The 12,429-nt window shown below is 50.2% G+C and overlaps 4 protein-coding genes across 4 annotated transcripts; 2 read left to right on the top strand and 2 right to left on the bottom strand.

The window, feature by feature from the left end:
- Positions 1-418: 418 nt before the first annotated feature.
- PV06_01470 (uncharacterized protein) lies at positions 419-2,744 on the bottom strand. Its single transcript, XM_016402074.1, has one exon. It carries the CDS (start codon positions 2,583-2,585, stop codon positions 873-875), a length of 1,713 nt encoding a protein of 570 aa, XP_016269127.1. The 5' UTR covers positions 2,586-2,744; the 3' UTR covers positions 419-872.
- Positions 2,745-3,352: 608 nt separating this feature from the next.
- PV06_01469 (uncharacterized protein) lies at positions 3,353-8,019 on the bottom strand. Its single transcript, XM_016402073.1, has one exon. It carries the CDS (start codon positions 7,778-7,780, stop codon positions 3,464-3,466), a length of 4,317 nt encoding a protein of 1,438 aa, XP_016269126.1. The 5' UTR covers positions 7,781-8,019; the 3' UTR covers positions 3,353-3,463.
- A 201-nt stretch (positions 8,020-8,220) lies between these two features.
- On the top strand, positions 8,221-11,164 carry PV06_01468 (uncharacterized protein). Its single transcript, XM_016402072.1, has 3 exons — positions 8,221-9,881; positions 9,931-10,050; positions 10,099-11,164. The coding sequence occupies exons 1-3, from the start codon at positions 8,800-8,802 to the stop codon at positions 10,943-10,945; spliced, it is 2,049 nt and encodes a 682-aa protein (XP_016269125.1). The 5' UTR covers positions 8,221-8,799; the 3' UTR covers positions 10,946-11,164.
- A 67-nt stretch (positions 11,165-11,231) lies between these two features.
- On the top strand, positions 11,232-12,373 carry PV06_01467 (uncharacterized protein). Its single transcript, XM_016402071.1, has 2 exons — positions 11,232-11,400; positions 11,464-12,373. The coding sequence occupies exon 2, from the start codon at positions 11,677-11,679 to the stop codon at positions 12,253-12,255; it is 579 nt and encodes a 192-aa protein (XP_016269124.1). The 5' UTR covers positions 11,232-11,400; positions 11,464-11,676; the 3' UTR covers positions 12,256-12,373.
- The last annotated feature ends 56 nt before the right edge of the window (positions 12,374-12,429 follow it).

Here is a 12,429-nt window from a genome sequence, read left to right as displayed (position 1 = left end):
GTCTGGCCCAGACGGAAACATCGACATCTCCCCTCCCCGGCTTCGCAATCTCCCCGGCGAAGCTCGTACATCGCAGATGCGTGTGTCTCGCGCGAATCTGGGATGGTCGCTCATCCAAAGAGATCTGGTTCCTTTTGATATGTGAGGGGGCCTTAATATTTTCGACCATGCAGAGACATATTGAAACGGTAAAAAGCTGGGCATGAACTAAATACCGACCAGATCTGAGGGAGAGAACCTCCCCCTTCGTGAAAAGGAGGTTCCGAGATAGATCCAAAGGGTCTCGGAAGTTCTGCTTGGCACGGATGGAATCAGTGCCCTTCGACGACACAAATCACAAACCAGAAAAAGTACTGGACGCCACCGAACACCTTGTCAAGGGGGCTAAATTTGAACGTGTGTAAGCACCTAGACAGGACCATCATCACGGGGGAAAGGGTCTTCTTGAAAGAAAAGTCAGCCATCATACCAGGAAGCAACGCGAGCAATACAACATCAAGAATAGTAGTGAACGCCATCACGGAAAATACCGCGGTCCACGCAGGGGTTGTTGTAGCTGATTGAAACACAAGAGTGACCGGTGGTAATTTACTCTGCAGGGCGTTCGAATTCTTCTGTTTTACTGTGTTGGCTACTGAAACCGCGCCTCTGAACAGCAGACACATCTGAAAGCTCCCTTGCGTTTTTATTGTTACGAGTGTTCCTAGATTGGTCACCTATCATGCTTATAGATCCAGTACGTACACCGCGGTAATGATAATATAATGAGCTCATCGAGCTGGGATGTGCCAGCCTCGACATTCCTTTCCGAAACAATTTGCAAGAGGTCGAACATGAAGCCCTCAAACTCATACGTGGCTGCTAACAGTGTTTCACGACTTCAAAAAACTGTTGACGACAGTGATGATGGTGGTATAAACCATGCATGCCAATCCCAGAGCCATCAATACAATGTCGCCAATCTTGGTCCACGACGTCCGAGCGACGCCCTTGTAATGCAGTAGTGGCGGATATATGTACACGAGGGGAACGCAAGCGAACGAGCCGATGAGGGCGACAAATCTGTCCAGGTTGTTGGAGCCCAGGATTGCAATCAAGACACAGACAATGACGAGCGCCGTCCGGAATCCATTCTTCTTCCATTTTGTCGAGGCATCTCTCTTGCCGGAACGACGACCAAATACCTTGCCCTCCAGGATGCGCAGGGCCGGGAACAATTGGACCGGAGTTCCGGCCATGACCGCCATGGCGTACAGAAACTGCACGGCGTTGACGAGCTTGTTGTTTTGCGGAAAATTCGAAATGACCTCGATCTGCGTGGCCGAGCCGAAGGTGGCATAGCAAAGAGCTCCTATCGAGGTGAAAATGATGGTGTTGATGAGCATAATGACCCATAGCAACGGTTCGAATTTATCAGGTTCCTTCATGGAAGATTGGATGGGGAGGATAAGTCCTATGCCCTCAAACGTGAAGATGGCAGAACCAATAGTCATCGTGTAGTAATCGGGATTGAAGAGTTGGACTGTCGGATGGATGCCCTCATTGGCGAGCGTGCTAATATCGTAAAAGTAGATGTAAGCTAGACCCAAGAGGATAAAGACGTCCGCCAGCAGAGCAGCGGGTCCCAACTTGGAAATATTGCGGATGTAGGATAATGGTATCAGGGCCAATAGCTGTAGGGCGATGAGTACGTTCGTGGACAACGGTTGAGACCCTTTGGTGACAGCTTGTAGGAAGGAGTGTAGATTTTCCGCAACAAAGACCGTGCCAGCGCAGACAAATCCCAGCTGTGAGATCGTGACGGACCCAAGAATGATAGCTCTTAACTTTGGACCGCCAATAGTCTCTCCAAGCTCTCCGTAACCGGTCTTCTTGTGTTCTTGTCGACACTGCAGCAGCAGGTGGAAAGCCAAGGTAGTGACGAGAGAAACCGTAATCAAGGTGATGGATGAAAACAGAATGCCGCCGTTGTTAAATGCTTTGGGCAAGAACATGATGCCGGTGCCGATGAAAGCCTTGAGTAAGGTGAAGAAGGTCTTGGTTGTGCCGGCATCGCCTCGTTGTGCTCGGGTCGTGGTCCGCCGTCGACCCAGCAGTGGTCGAGTTTCTGTAGGAGCTTGTTCTTCGTCCTCCAGGGCCTCGTCGTCGTCAGTATCTTCGAGATCCTCTCCAGCGAAACTGCCGTACAACGCGAGAAATTCGACAAAGTTTCGTGTGACAGGCATGACAGCGGGGTTGAAGCGGCCATATTTTTGCTTCACAAACTCGCGTCGGAAGCCTCCAGGCGCGAGGTGGCCTGCCACCGTAGGCTGTTCATCTTCATCATTGGTAGAGTCGGCACGTGGATGTGAAAATGTTGCAGCTCGTTGTTGGAGTTTGCCTCGGTGATGTATCTTGAAGAGGTCTCGGTGAATGTCACCACCCTGAAGCTGGAGGGAGGATTCGCCTTCTGCATCGTTTGAATCGGTTCCAGCATCTCCAGAACTTGATACGGGAACGAATTCTGCAGTATAACCCGAAGGCAGATGACCAGATATCACGCGAGAGGCCTGGGCGTCTTGTTGAGAATTAGGAGTGTCGGCCATGGTGAAAAGTGTCGGTAGACATCAACGGCCACCACGAAGCTCAGCTATCCAAGACAGGGGAAATCCTGAAATTCAAGATAGTAGTTGACTGTGAGGACTCACTGTTGGATTCAGATGGCACATTAAATGGACATCGCCAACGACTCTGGCGGTGAGAGGATGAGAAGTAAGTGAGAGACACAAAATGGGCAGGTTGGAAGTGTCTAGAAAACGGCACGTCATTTGGGTGTGATGATTTGTGCGTCTGTGATTGGACGGGGGCATCGGGTCCGAGGGAAAATCTGGAGTAAAGGATACTACGGCAAAGTAAAAACCCCCACATGCTTGATGTAGTACGGCCGATCACAACCTCCACGATATTCCGCGTTCCTCTTTAGCCGGCTGCGCGGAATTCCAATGCTTCGTCGCCGTCTCCTACCACTAGATACGCAGCTTCTCTTCCAATTTGTTCTCTTGTTTAGTAGCTGCATGGTTCGTCGACCTCGAAACTGACCCATCCGCCTACGCTGTCTGATACTAATACCGAGGGCTCCTCTCGATGCCACCCTACCACTCTATGTGGACACGAATCGCCCTGCGTCCTCCAAATCCCTTCGAATGACGATCCACTACTCAGTATACCTGCACTTTTCGATGAACCGTCTACAGTGAGAGGTAGCGCAGTGATAAAAATGGACTTACACTGTCATCGATAAGAGTTATGATGTGACTTGCGAAGGCTGTTCTCTATCTTGTCTGGAAGCGATGCTATGAGGAATGGTTACGGTCCAGGCACTGCTTCTTCTTCGCTTGGAGGGTTGGAAACGCAATCTTTTAGTTATCCTTTATCTCGATGATACAAAACCTGCTTTCACGCCTTGGACGCCAAAGAACCGACACTAAAATCCAATCTCTTCAGGTCTACCCTGTTTCAGAACACGTCCAGCAGCTAGTGTAACGCAGTAGTCGGCGTTTTCCACCGCTGCGGCACGGTGAGCAATAGTGATGATGGTGCTTTCTTGTAACTCTTCCCTCAGTACACGTTGGATTTCAGCAGAGGTTTCAATGTCAATGCTAGCTGTTGCCTCGTCCATGATTATGATGGCACTCCGTCGCAGTATGGCTCGAGCGAGTCCAACAAGCTGCCTCTGGCCTTGGCTAAGATTTCGACCGCCATTGTCGATCTGCGTATCCAATGTCCATCCATACTTTCCGCAGACCCTGGAGACTACAGCCTCACACGCATAGTCTGAGTGCTCCTCCAGAGGATCTAGGTTGTGGCGTAGCGATCCAGGGAACAACACGGGGTCTTGTGCCAAAAATGTGACTCTTGTTCTCAAGGCTTGCTTGCTGACCTTTGAGATATCGACACCATCGATCAAGATGCGGCCGGAGTCGGGCGTGATGGTAGCAAGCAGCGCTAACGCCAGGGTGGATTTGCCGGAACCAGTCCTTCCTGTGATGGCATTCGTCGTTCCGCCTCGAAGTCGTATGGAAACATCGGAAAGCGCTGGCTCCAGGTGCGGCTGGTACCTCAAGGTGACATTTTCGAACACAATATCGCTGCCGTACGTCGGCCAGGCCGCAGGGGGTTCCAAAGATCCTGGAGGCTCTTGCTCGATGTGCATGAGCTCCACAACTCGCTCCACAGAGACGAAGTTGAGTTGAAGCTGTCCGTACTGTTTGCATATCGCGTGTGTTGACTGAACAAACTTCTGGGCTGCGACAAGGACAAAGGCCGTAAGACCAGCGGACAAGTTGGAAAATATGGCCAATAAGGTCAGTATGAAAGTTGACACGGCCGACAAGGTATCGAAGCGATACATGAGCCAAGCTTGCAGACTCCAATAAAAATGGTCCATCTTCTGAAAGGCATCGGTGACCTGGATGTTTCGTTCTTGGAATTGAGGCTGGGCACAGAATGCTCGAACAGTCATCAGACCGTTGAGCAATGCCCCAAAGTTAGACATCAGAGGTGTCAGTGAGACCATCTCAAGACGACGCAGGCTTTGCGAAGTGGGCAGAAACTGCAGAAATATGACCACAAAAGCTAGCGTGAGGGCAAGTGCAAACGCCAGGAAAAGGGGCGTTACACTTGCGATCACGATCATGGAAGCAATCCAAGCTATGCTATACCATATCACGACCATAAATTGATCTGCAATGTTGCCGTCAACCGTTCCCATGTCTGATGTAAGGCGATTCATGAGCCTGCCCACTGGCGTCACATCATAGAAGTGAAAAGTGGTATTGCTGATGCGGTACATGATGTCTTTGAACATGCGACGCGCTGCGATGTATGTAACAACGAGTATGGAGACTTGAGCGAGAATCAATGCCACCGTGTCACAGATCACGATGACAAGAAATCCTAGGAGCCAGGGCTTCACGTTGTAGGAGGGATTAGGAAATCTGCTGAAAAGACCGCTGATTGGACTCTCGAGAACATGAACATCAGAGTCAAATCTCTGGAACGTGAAGATATGAGCCTTCATCCGATCGTATGCTTCACCCCACTCTTTCAGGAACCAGCTCTCACTGATGTAGACAAGGCGACACAAGGCGGCGGTCAAGACGACGATGAACCACCATTTGAGAGTGCCGGCTTTGATGTACTGCCAGTACACGGCAAACTGAACACCTCCATGTGCTCTGTGTTCGTCTTCCACAAACTTATCTGGAATAGCAGCTGAATCCTCAAGATCTTTTCCAGTATCATCATCGGTTGTCGTATGAGTGTTTTCGACGATCGTTGCAGAGGCCGAATCTGTCAGATCCTCATCGTTTCGATGCAGAATGGCAGTGCCATTTGAGATCTCAATCAGCTGAGCGGCCAGATGGTGGCAGAGGTCCGTGCGGTGCGTAGCCAGAATTACTGTTCGTCCTTCCATCAGTGTGCCACAGAGACATTTTGTGACAATCCATTCAGCTGTTTGCTGGTCAAGAGAGCTTAGTGGATCGTCTAGGAGAAGGATCTCCGCACGGCTATAGACGGCTCGTGCAAGCGCGACACGAGACTTCTGTCCACCAGAAAGTCCAATACCGTTCTCACCGATGTTTGAGAGGTCTCCATGCTTGAAGTTCGCGAGATCTGGAAGCAGAGCACAAACCTCGAGTGTTTTCTTGTATCGTCCTTCCTCAAACTGCGTGTTAAAAAGTATGTTCTCTCTGATGCTCATGCTTTGTAGCCATGGTGTCTGTGAGCAGTATCCTATGGGCGCATCGGGGCGGCAAAGCTCGCCTTCACGCAGGTCAAGCTCCCCAAGCAAGGCTTGAAGAAGAGCTGTCTTTCCAGCTGCAACAGGCCCATAGACGACACTTAGGCCTTGAGGAAAAGAAACTGTGATGTTGTGTAATGTCACACTCGATAGACCAGGCCAAGAAAATGAGGCATTCTTTAACTCGAGACTGTTCGAGTCATGGCGACTGTCGGTTGTCTCGACTTTATCCGGTTCCGCAATAAAATCTTCTATACGACCAACAGCGACTGAAGCGTTCAGCAGAGTGGTGATCAACGCGGGAAGTTCCCGAATATTCGTTTGTAAGAGTGCGAAAAGCTGTAGAGCAGGAAATGCGACGTCGACTCGTAGCTGTTTGCCGGCGAAAACCGTGTACGCATAAAATGTAGCGACGGGAACCAAACCACTGGTAAGGGAATTGAGAAACCGGATGGCGGAGTTCCACAGATAAGTGACGATCCTCAGGTTGAGTTCTTTTTGCCTAGCTGACATTACGCCGTCGAGCCAGGTAAAATGCCAGCCGTACCATCTCAAATGTCTGATAGCCTCAACATATTGAGATATCTCTTGTAACTTGGCATCTGTTGCTTTTCGACGTTCTCTTTCCCAACTCATCAGAATCCGAGCCAGGATGTAGTTGAAGACCTGTGCCAAAAGCACCACCCCAACGCCAACCATGCATGACCATCCCAGCATACGCCAGATAAGAACGATGGAGAGAACAAGTCCCAATGGCTTGTTAATGATGTTCTGGAACTCCCAAAAGCGCTGAGCAACCTCGTAAACATCGTTTCGCATAAGATTGAGTATCTTACCCATCGATGCAGGAGGTTTCTTCTCGACTTTCGATGTCCGTGCAAAGGTTAAAAATGGCAGAAATCTGGACATGGTGTTTCGCACACGTTGCATAATCCCCGGCACGCGTTTGGTATGACCGTCCAACAACGACTCAGTCTCTGGAACGGCATCTACGGAATCATTGCACGAGTGGTCAGTTTCGCCTTGAGCAGCGTGCTCCATAGTCTTCTCCTTGTCTTGTGGTAGTCCTCCAAGGATTTTTCTGTGAAGGGTCTTCTCGTAAAGCATCGTAATCATTTCACCTCGAGAACGTTCATAACATCGTCTTTGAAACCATAGGCTAAAGACCGCACTCTGCGCGGCGACAAACCTGACGACCAATATCAATAGTGCTGATGTGACCGCCGGTTGCTTCTTGGCCTGCACTCCTTCCATGGCTTTCAGCAGGCTCTGGAGGATGACGGGTGCAGAATAGTTCGTTACCAGTTCTAGGATGGCTAAGAGGAAGAGAAGCATCAGGTCAATCCAGTTGGCTACCAAAAGGCGCCTAACGACTGTGCCGCGAAGGTCACGGAAAGTATCGTGGAGATGTCGATGTTGAAACTCGTAAGGTAATGCCCAGACATCTTCGTCGTGGAGCTGCCGCTTGTTGCCAATCTTCATCAAGGGTGCCATCCACGAGACCGTCATCCATTGAAACAAGCTCATGTTATCCTCTGGTGAGCGAAGATTACTCGTAGGAGCGGTGAAGGGCTTGCTGATTTGGCTCCGGTCCATAATTGGGTCGCGCAAAGGCATGAGAATCACAACGGCCAGTGCAATCAACGCGAGCGCCGTGGCCGAGAGTGTGAATATTGCATCATTCCCGAGTCTCTGGTATTCAAAGCTGGACGCAGCGACAGCCAAGTCAGCTGCTGCGATACAAGCATAGCTTGTTAGAAGAGGTATTGAACCTGTTCTGGGGAGCCGAATGGCGATGCACAATCCTGTGACACCCCAGAGAGCGGTGATCGGTCGAGACCATGATGATTCAATGGCCACGAGCAGTTGTAGAGCAAAGCCAACGGCCGACAATGAGAAGAGGCATATTGCCCACCAAGGAACTCTCGATCGCTTCGAGTCTATGTCGACTGTATCAACAGGCTCCTGGATAAAGGGACGTGGCCAAGGCAGCCTCATATTGGCGCGAGAACCAACACTCCAGATGCCCACATGCGCACAAGTCCGCTACCAATAAGCAGGCATGAGTCGACAGCCCAGACGTTCCGCCAGTGACGGTCAGGCAGAGACTTGTCAGGTTTGCATACGTGCAGTCTTCGATCTGTCCGTCTGGGACGCCGTTCCCTTTGATGGACCAGTGCTGACTGCGAAGAGTCTTATGGAACGCTTCGACTGTGTTTGAGGAGAGAAAGCAAGAGAACACAAACTCAGTAATACGAGCACAGAGACCGAAAATGCTGAAGTACCACAAAAAATGCTACGGCAGCAGCCAAGACGAAGATGGCCGAAAGTGGATTGGACTCGGGATAATGTCAATTATGCGTCACCGTATCCGTACTCCGCACATTGATTTACTGTATTGTGGCAGACGCCACATTTGTCCCACCGTCAACCAGCATGTACTGTACCCTGTCCACATTGACGAGAGAAATGACAATGCTACTCTGCAGAGATTGAGGCACCTCTCGTTTCCAAGTATTGACAGTGACAGCAGTTGTTTAGCCTCGAACGAACGAACCCTTTCGATTGACCTATCCTGAACCTTTTACGTCGAATCTCCCACCGATGGCGCATCCTCCACAGTACCAAAGCTTTGATGATACCAGTCACTCTAGCAAGGCTCTCGATATGCATCCCGACTTTCCCATCCCCACCCACTACAGTATTTCGTACAACACCCGATATCCGGCGCAGCCAAGAACGGCGGTGCCTGGTACCATGAACCGATCTTTCATTATCTGCCTAGCTTAACGACGTAAGAGGAAGGACACAAGTTGCCAGCCTAAGCGATGCTGGCTCTTATCTCGTCGCCTGTGACCTGGAGCGGACGAAAGCGCGAGGAAGAGATTTTGTGTATGTTTTTGTGTGTCTGCGGAATCAAGGTCGAGTCAAGGTATGAAGATAAAGATACGTGATGCCCTAGACTTCAGAGGTAGGCTTCTCACTCCTCGTGACGATAAATTCCTTCCAACAACACCATGCCTGTCGCAAAGAAACTCCTGCCGTTGCTGGCATCATGCATCGCTCTTGGGTCATGCGCCCCAGCGAAGCGCACTCCATATGCGCCCATTCAGACCTTGTCAAGTGGCGATCTTCTTTTTACAATGGGCAATTTATCGTATATCGCGAACGTACAGAATCCGAAGACTGTTGTTTCTGGTTCATTTACACCTGGCACTACTTCCTCAAACTTTCCTATTACGGTGATCAACACGAATGCTTCGGTCGTCACAAATGAAGTGCTTCAGAGCATTGTCGCGAGCTATCTGGATGCTGACGATGTCTTCACCGAGGACTTCTTGGAATCTGTTTTCATCTCGTCTACCGCCGCCGATCCCATCTTAGATCCGACATCAATCAGCTACTTGCAGTCATACGCAGTGAGCCAAATCTTTGTCAGCGAAGGGTTTCAACATGTTGAGACTGCCAATTGCACTGTCACTACCCTGGCTCTGGCGGATACACCCCCACCAGGACCTTACGTAGCTACAATGTCTCTAGAGTCCCTCGCCTTCGAAATGGTCTACCTTCTCTATGCGGACTCATACCGAGATTTCCTCTTTGGGGCTTACGAGGCTAACGATGGCAACGGGAGCTTCACTGCGCTACCAACGTTTCTGCCAGCGTTCTGGGACCCCATGATTCCAGTACCTTCTCGAATCTATAGCTGGACCGATGACAGGCCACTCGCAGGCGAACGTGTCGCTATCAAGGATCTGTTTGACATTAAGGGCTTGCAGACATCTGGTGGCAGCCAAGCATGGGCACATATAACTCCGATTGCTGATGGGACTGCTCCATCGATACAGCGAATCATAGATCTCGGAGGAGTTATCGTGGGCAAGTACAAACTTGCCCAGTTCGCTTCTGGTGCGAACCCTTGGGATTGGCAGGACGAGCATTACCCCTTCAATCCCCGAGGTGATGGCTGGTTGACGTGCTCAGCATCTTCCTCTGGCGGAGGTTGTTCGATTGCTGCCTATGACTGGCTCGACTACGCAATCGGGTCGGACACAGGTTCCTCCATGCGAAGGCCTGCTGCAGTTGCCGGCGTCTATGGGTAAGTTTGTTCGGTTAGCCAAAGTGTACAAGTATTTACTGGACTACAGCCAACGCCCTAGCCAGGGGCTAATGAACCTCGAGCGAGTGATGCCATTAGGCGGCGCCACTGACACGACAGGGGTTTTTTCGAGATCTCCATACAAATGGGTCAAATTCTCGAAGGCATGGTAGGCTGGCGATACGATCATATCAGTTTGAGTGTCTAACTATCATAGGTACACCCCATCATACTTCCAGTCTCCAGCCTTGACTGGGTTGTCCCCGCTTTCGTTGCCCGATACCAATGCATTCCCGAAACGAATTCTATATCCCGTGGAATATTTACCTTTGAACAACTCGGCTGCAGAAGTGGTTCTACAAGAGTTCATTGCAAACATGTCCACCTTGTTTGGGATGACTGTAGAAAAGTTCAATTTCACGGCCACCGTCCAGAATGCATCGGACCCCCAAGTCGCAAATCTAACCTACCTGAGTTCTGGCCCTATTGGAATAATCGACTCGTACACTCAATGGGAGGAAGTGGCAAAACCACTCATCACAACATGGGCTAAGCTCTATGATGGCCGGTTCCCTCCCATCGACCCTGCTCGACGTCCAGGGTGGCGTAGGTATAACGAGAGTCAAACTACAGCCGAGGCCTATCAAAAGGCATTGCAGGAAAAGAATCTCGCAGTTGAATGGTACGAACAGAACCTGCAGTTCAGTACCGGGGAATCTTGCTCGGAGTCGGTTATGTTATACGACATCGGTACAGGAGGGCTTCCCTCGTTCCGCGAGGAAAGCCTTAATGAGTCTCCTGCTGCCTCGTATTTGGCCGTCACACCGCCAACCGCCAAGATCACAGGAGCAAATATCTGCCCCATATATGGATGCGCAGACTATACCATACCTATTGGACAAGTGCCGTACTTCAGCAACGTGACGTTCCACGAAGAGATGGTACCAGTCACGATCAACATGGTGGTGAAACGTGGCTGTGATTTCGTCTTGTTGAATATGATTGAGAAAATGGCCGATGCGGGAATTCTCAAAACAGTCAAGACGGGACGAACAGCGTTTTGATTGATTCAATCGACTGTCTCCCCGGCCATTGGGCATACACAGCAAACGTGCTGCCACGAAGTGTTAAGCACTGCGGCTACGTGGGTCATTGCCTGGAGATGGGGTTGCGGAGTTTTGCCGACGACTTTTTGGTTACAAAGTCAACAAGCTACAGCTGATTTCGCGCTGACCTGCCTAGACCTGACTGTTTCTAGTTGACCACTCGTGATAAAACTTTGCAAACATTAGCTTCTGGCGTCTCTCCATGATATTATTTCTCAGCACTAAATAGTGATATAGCTCGCGACGAGACTTCACCTTTCCCCTTTGGCAAAGCCACTGTGTCTGCATTGACCACCCGACCGAGCTAGTGACGATGAAGCGTGCATGGCTGACCGATTTCCAGCGCACTCAATACAACCTACGTGGACGATGTATCTTCGTTGTTTCGCAAACTACAATGTCGTGAGTCGAATGTACCCTTGAGACTGGCCCTCTTCCTCACATTCCCCTCTCGGCTTACGCACTAAGGTCGGCAGGGATACAAACTGCTTCCTCCGATGGCGATGACGAGGTACCTGATGCTTGAGAGTCCCATAAAGGATTTTCGTATGACGGGGAGCTGAATTCTTCGCAAATCTTTGGCCATAAAAGTCTTCTATGTTGCATAGTTGTCAGCTTCCAATATCTCAACGTTCGACTTTGACCCAACGATTCCCATTCAATCATCCTACAGAGTACCAATTGTCGACATGTCGGCCGACAAGGTCCCTACCATTGTTGAATCGTCCTTGACGAACAACGGTCAACGTACTGTCGTCGTTTCCGACTTGGCTCCAGGAGCAGCGGCACCACCTCATTACCACACCGACTTCACCGAGACGTTTACTCTGATCAAAGGCGGCATGACTGTTTTCCTCTCCCCAGACATGGACGAAGCGAATCTCAAGCCAATCCCCCTGGAAGTCGGAAAACCAGTCACAGTGCCTTTGAATACGCTTCATTCCTTCATCGTCCCGGACGAATTCACACACGTCAACGTTGTCTTTCAGCCTGGCTCCATCGGCTTCGAGAAAACGATACTCATCATGCGTGGAATGCAGGAAGATCATGTCTACACTAACCTGAGTAGCCCTGATTCAGAGACGGGTGTGATGTTTTACGCAGTGATGAGTGAATTGACCAATACAGTTGTGTTTGTCGGGAAGGCAAAGTCCGACATGGATGAGCTTCAAGATGTCAAAGGCAAAGCGATCGAGGCTACAAAGCAAGAGTTGGTGGCGAAGTATGCGTCGGAGCAGCAGTTGAAGCAAGCTGCTGGGATTGAATGAGGGCGATGTTTGATGAAGGATTATCTTTCACAGATTGTAGCTACTACGAGCACATGATGCACGAGTAGATGGTGAATGTAATGAGGGAGACGTCTAGGCGGCCTCTTTTAGTTATGTATCCCCTATCACTGTAGGTGCCTTTGTTACCTCTAGGTAGGGTCTAGGTAAGGGTGT

This window comes from Exophiala oligosperma (assembly GCF_000835515.1).
Source record: "Exophiala oligosperma strain CBS 72588 unplaced genomic scaffold supercont1.1, whole genome shotgun sequence".
NCBI classification, from domain to species: Eukaryota; Fungi; Ascomycota; class Eurotiomycetes; order Chaetothyriales; family Herpotrichiellaceae; genus Exophiala; species Exophiala oligosperma.
The sequence above is the reverse complement of the archived record's forward strand: the minus strand, read 5'-3'. Positions and strand labels throughout refer to the sequence as shown.

Coding starts and splice junctions, on each gene's coding strand:
- PV06_01468 (XM_016402072.1), top strand. CDS start 8,800: ATGCCTGTCGCAAAGAAACTCCTGCCGTTGCTGGCATCATGCATCGCT. Junction 9,882..9,930: donor GCAGTTGCCGGCGTCTATGG/GTAAGTTTGTTC, acceptor ACTGGACTACAG/CCAACGCCCTAGCCAGGGGC. Junction 10,051..10,098: donor GTCAAATTCTCGAAGGCATG/GTAGGCTGGCGA, acceptor TAACTATCATAG/GTACACCCCATCATACTTCC.
- PV06_01469 (XM_016402073.1), bottom strand. CDS start 7,780: ATGAGGCTGCCTTGGCCACGTCCCTTTATCCAGGAGCCTGTTGATACA.
- PV06_01467 (XM_016402071.1), top strand. CDS start 11,677: ATGTCGGCCGACAAGGTCCCTACCATTGTTGAATCGTCCTTGACGAAC.
- PV06_01470 (XM_016402074.1), bottom strand. CDS start 2,585: ATGGCCGACACTCCTAATTCTCAACAAGACGCCCAGGCCTCTCGCGTG.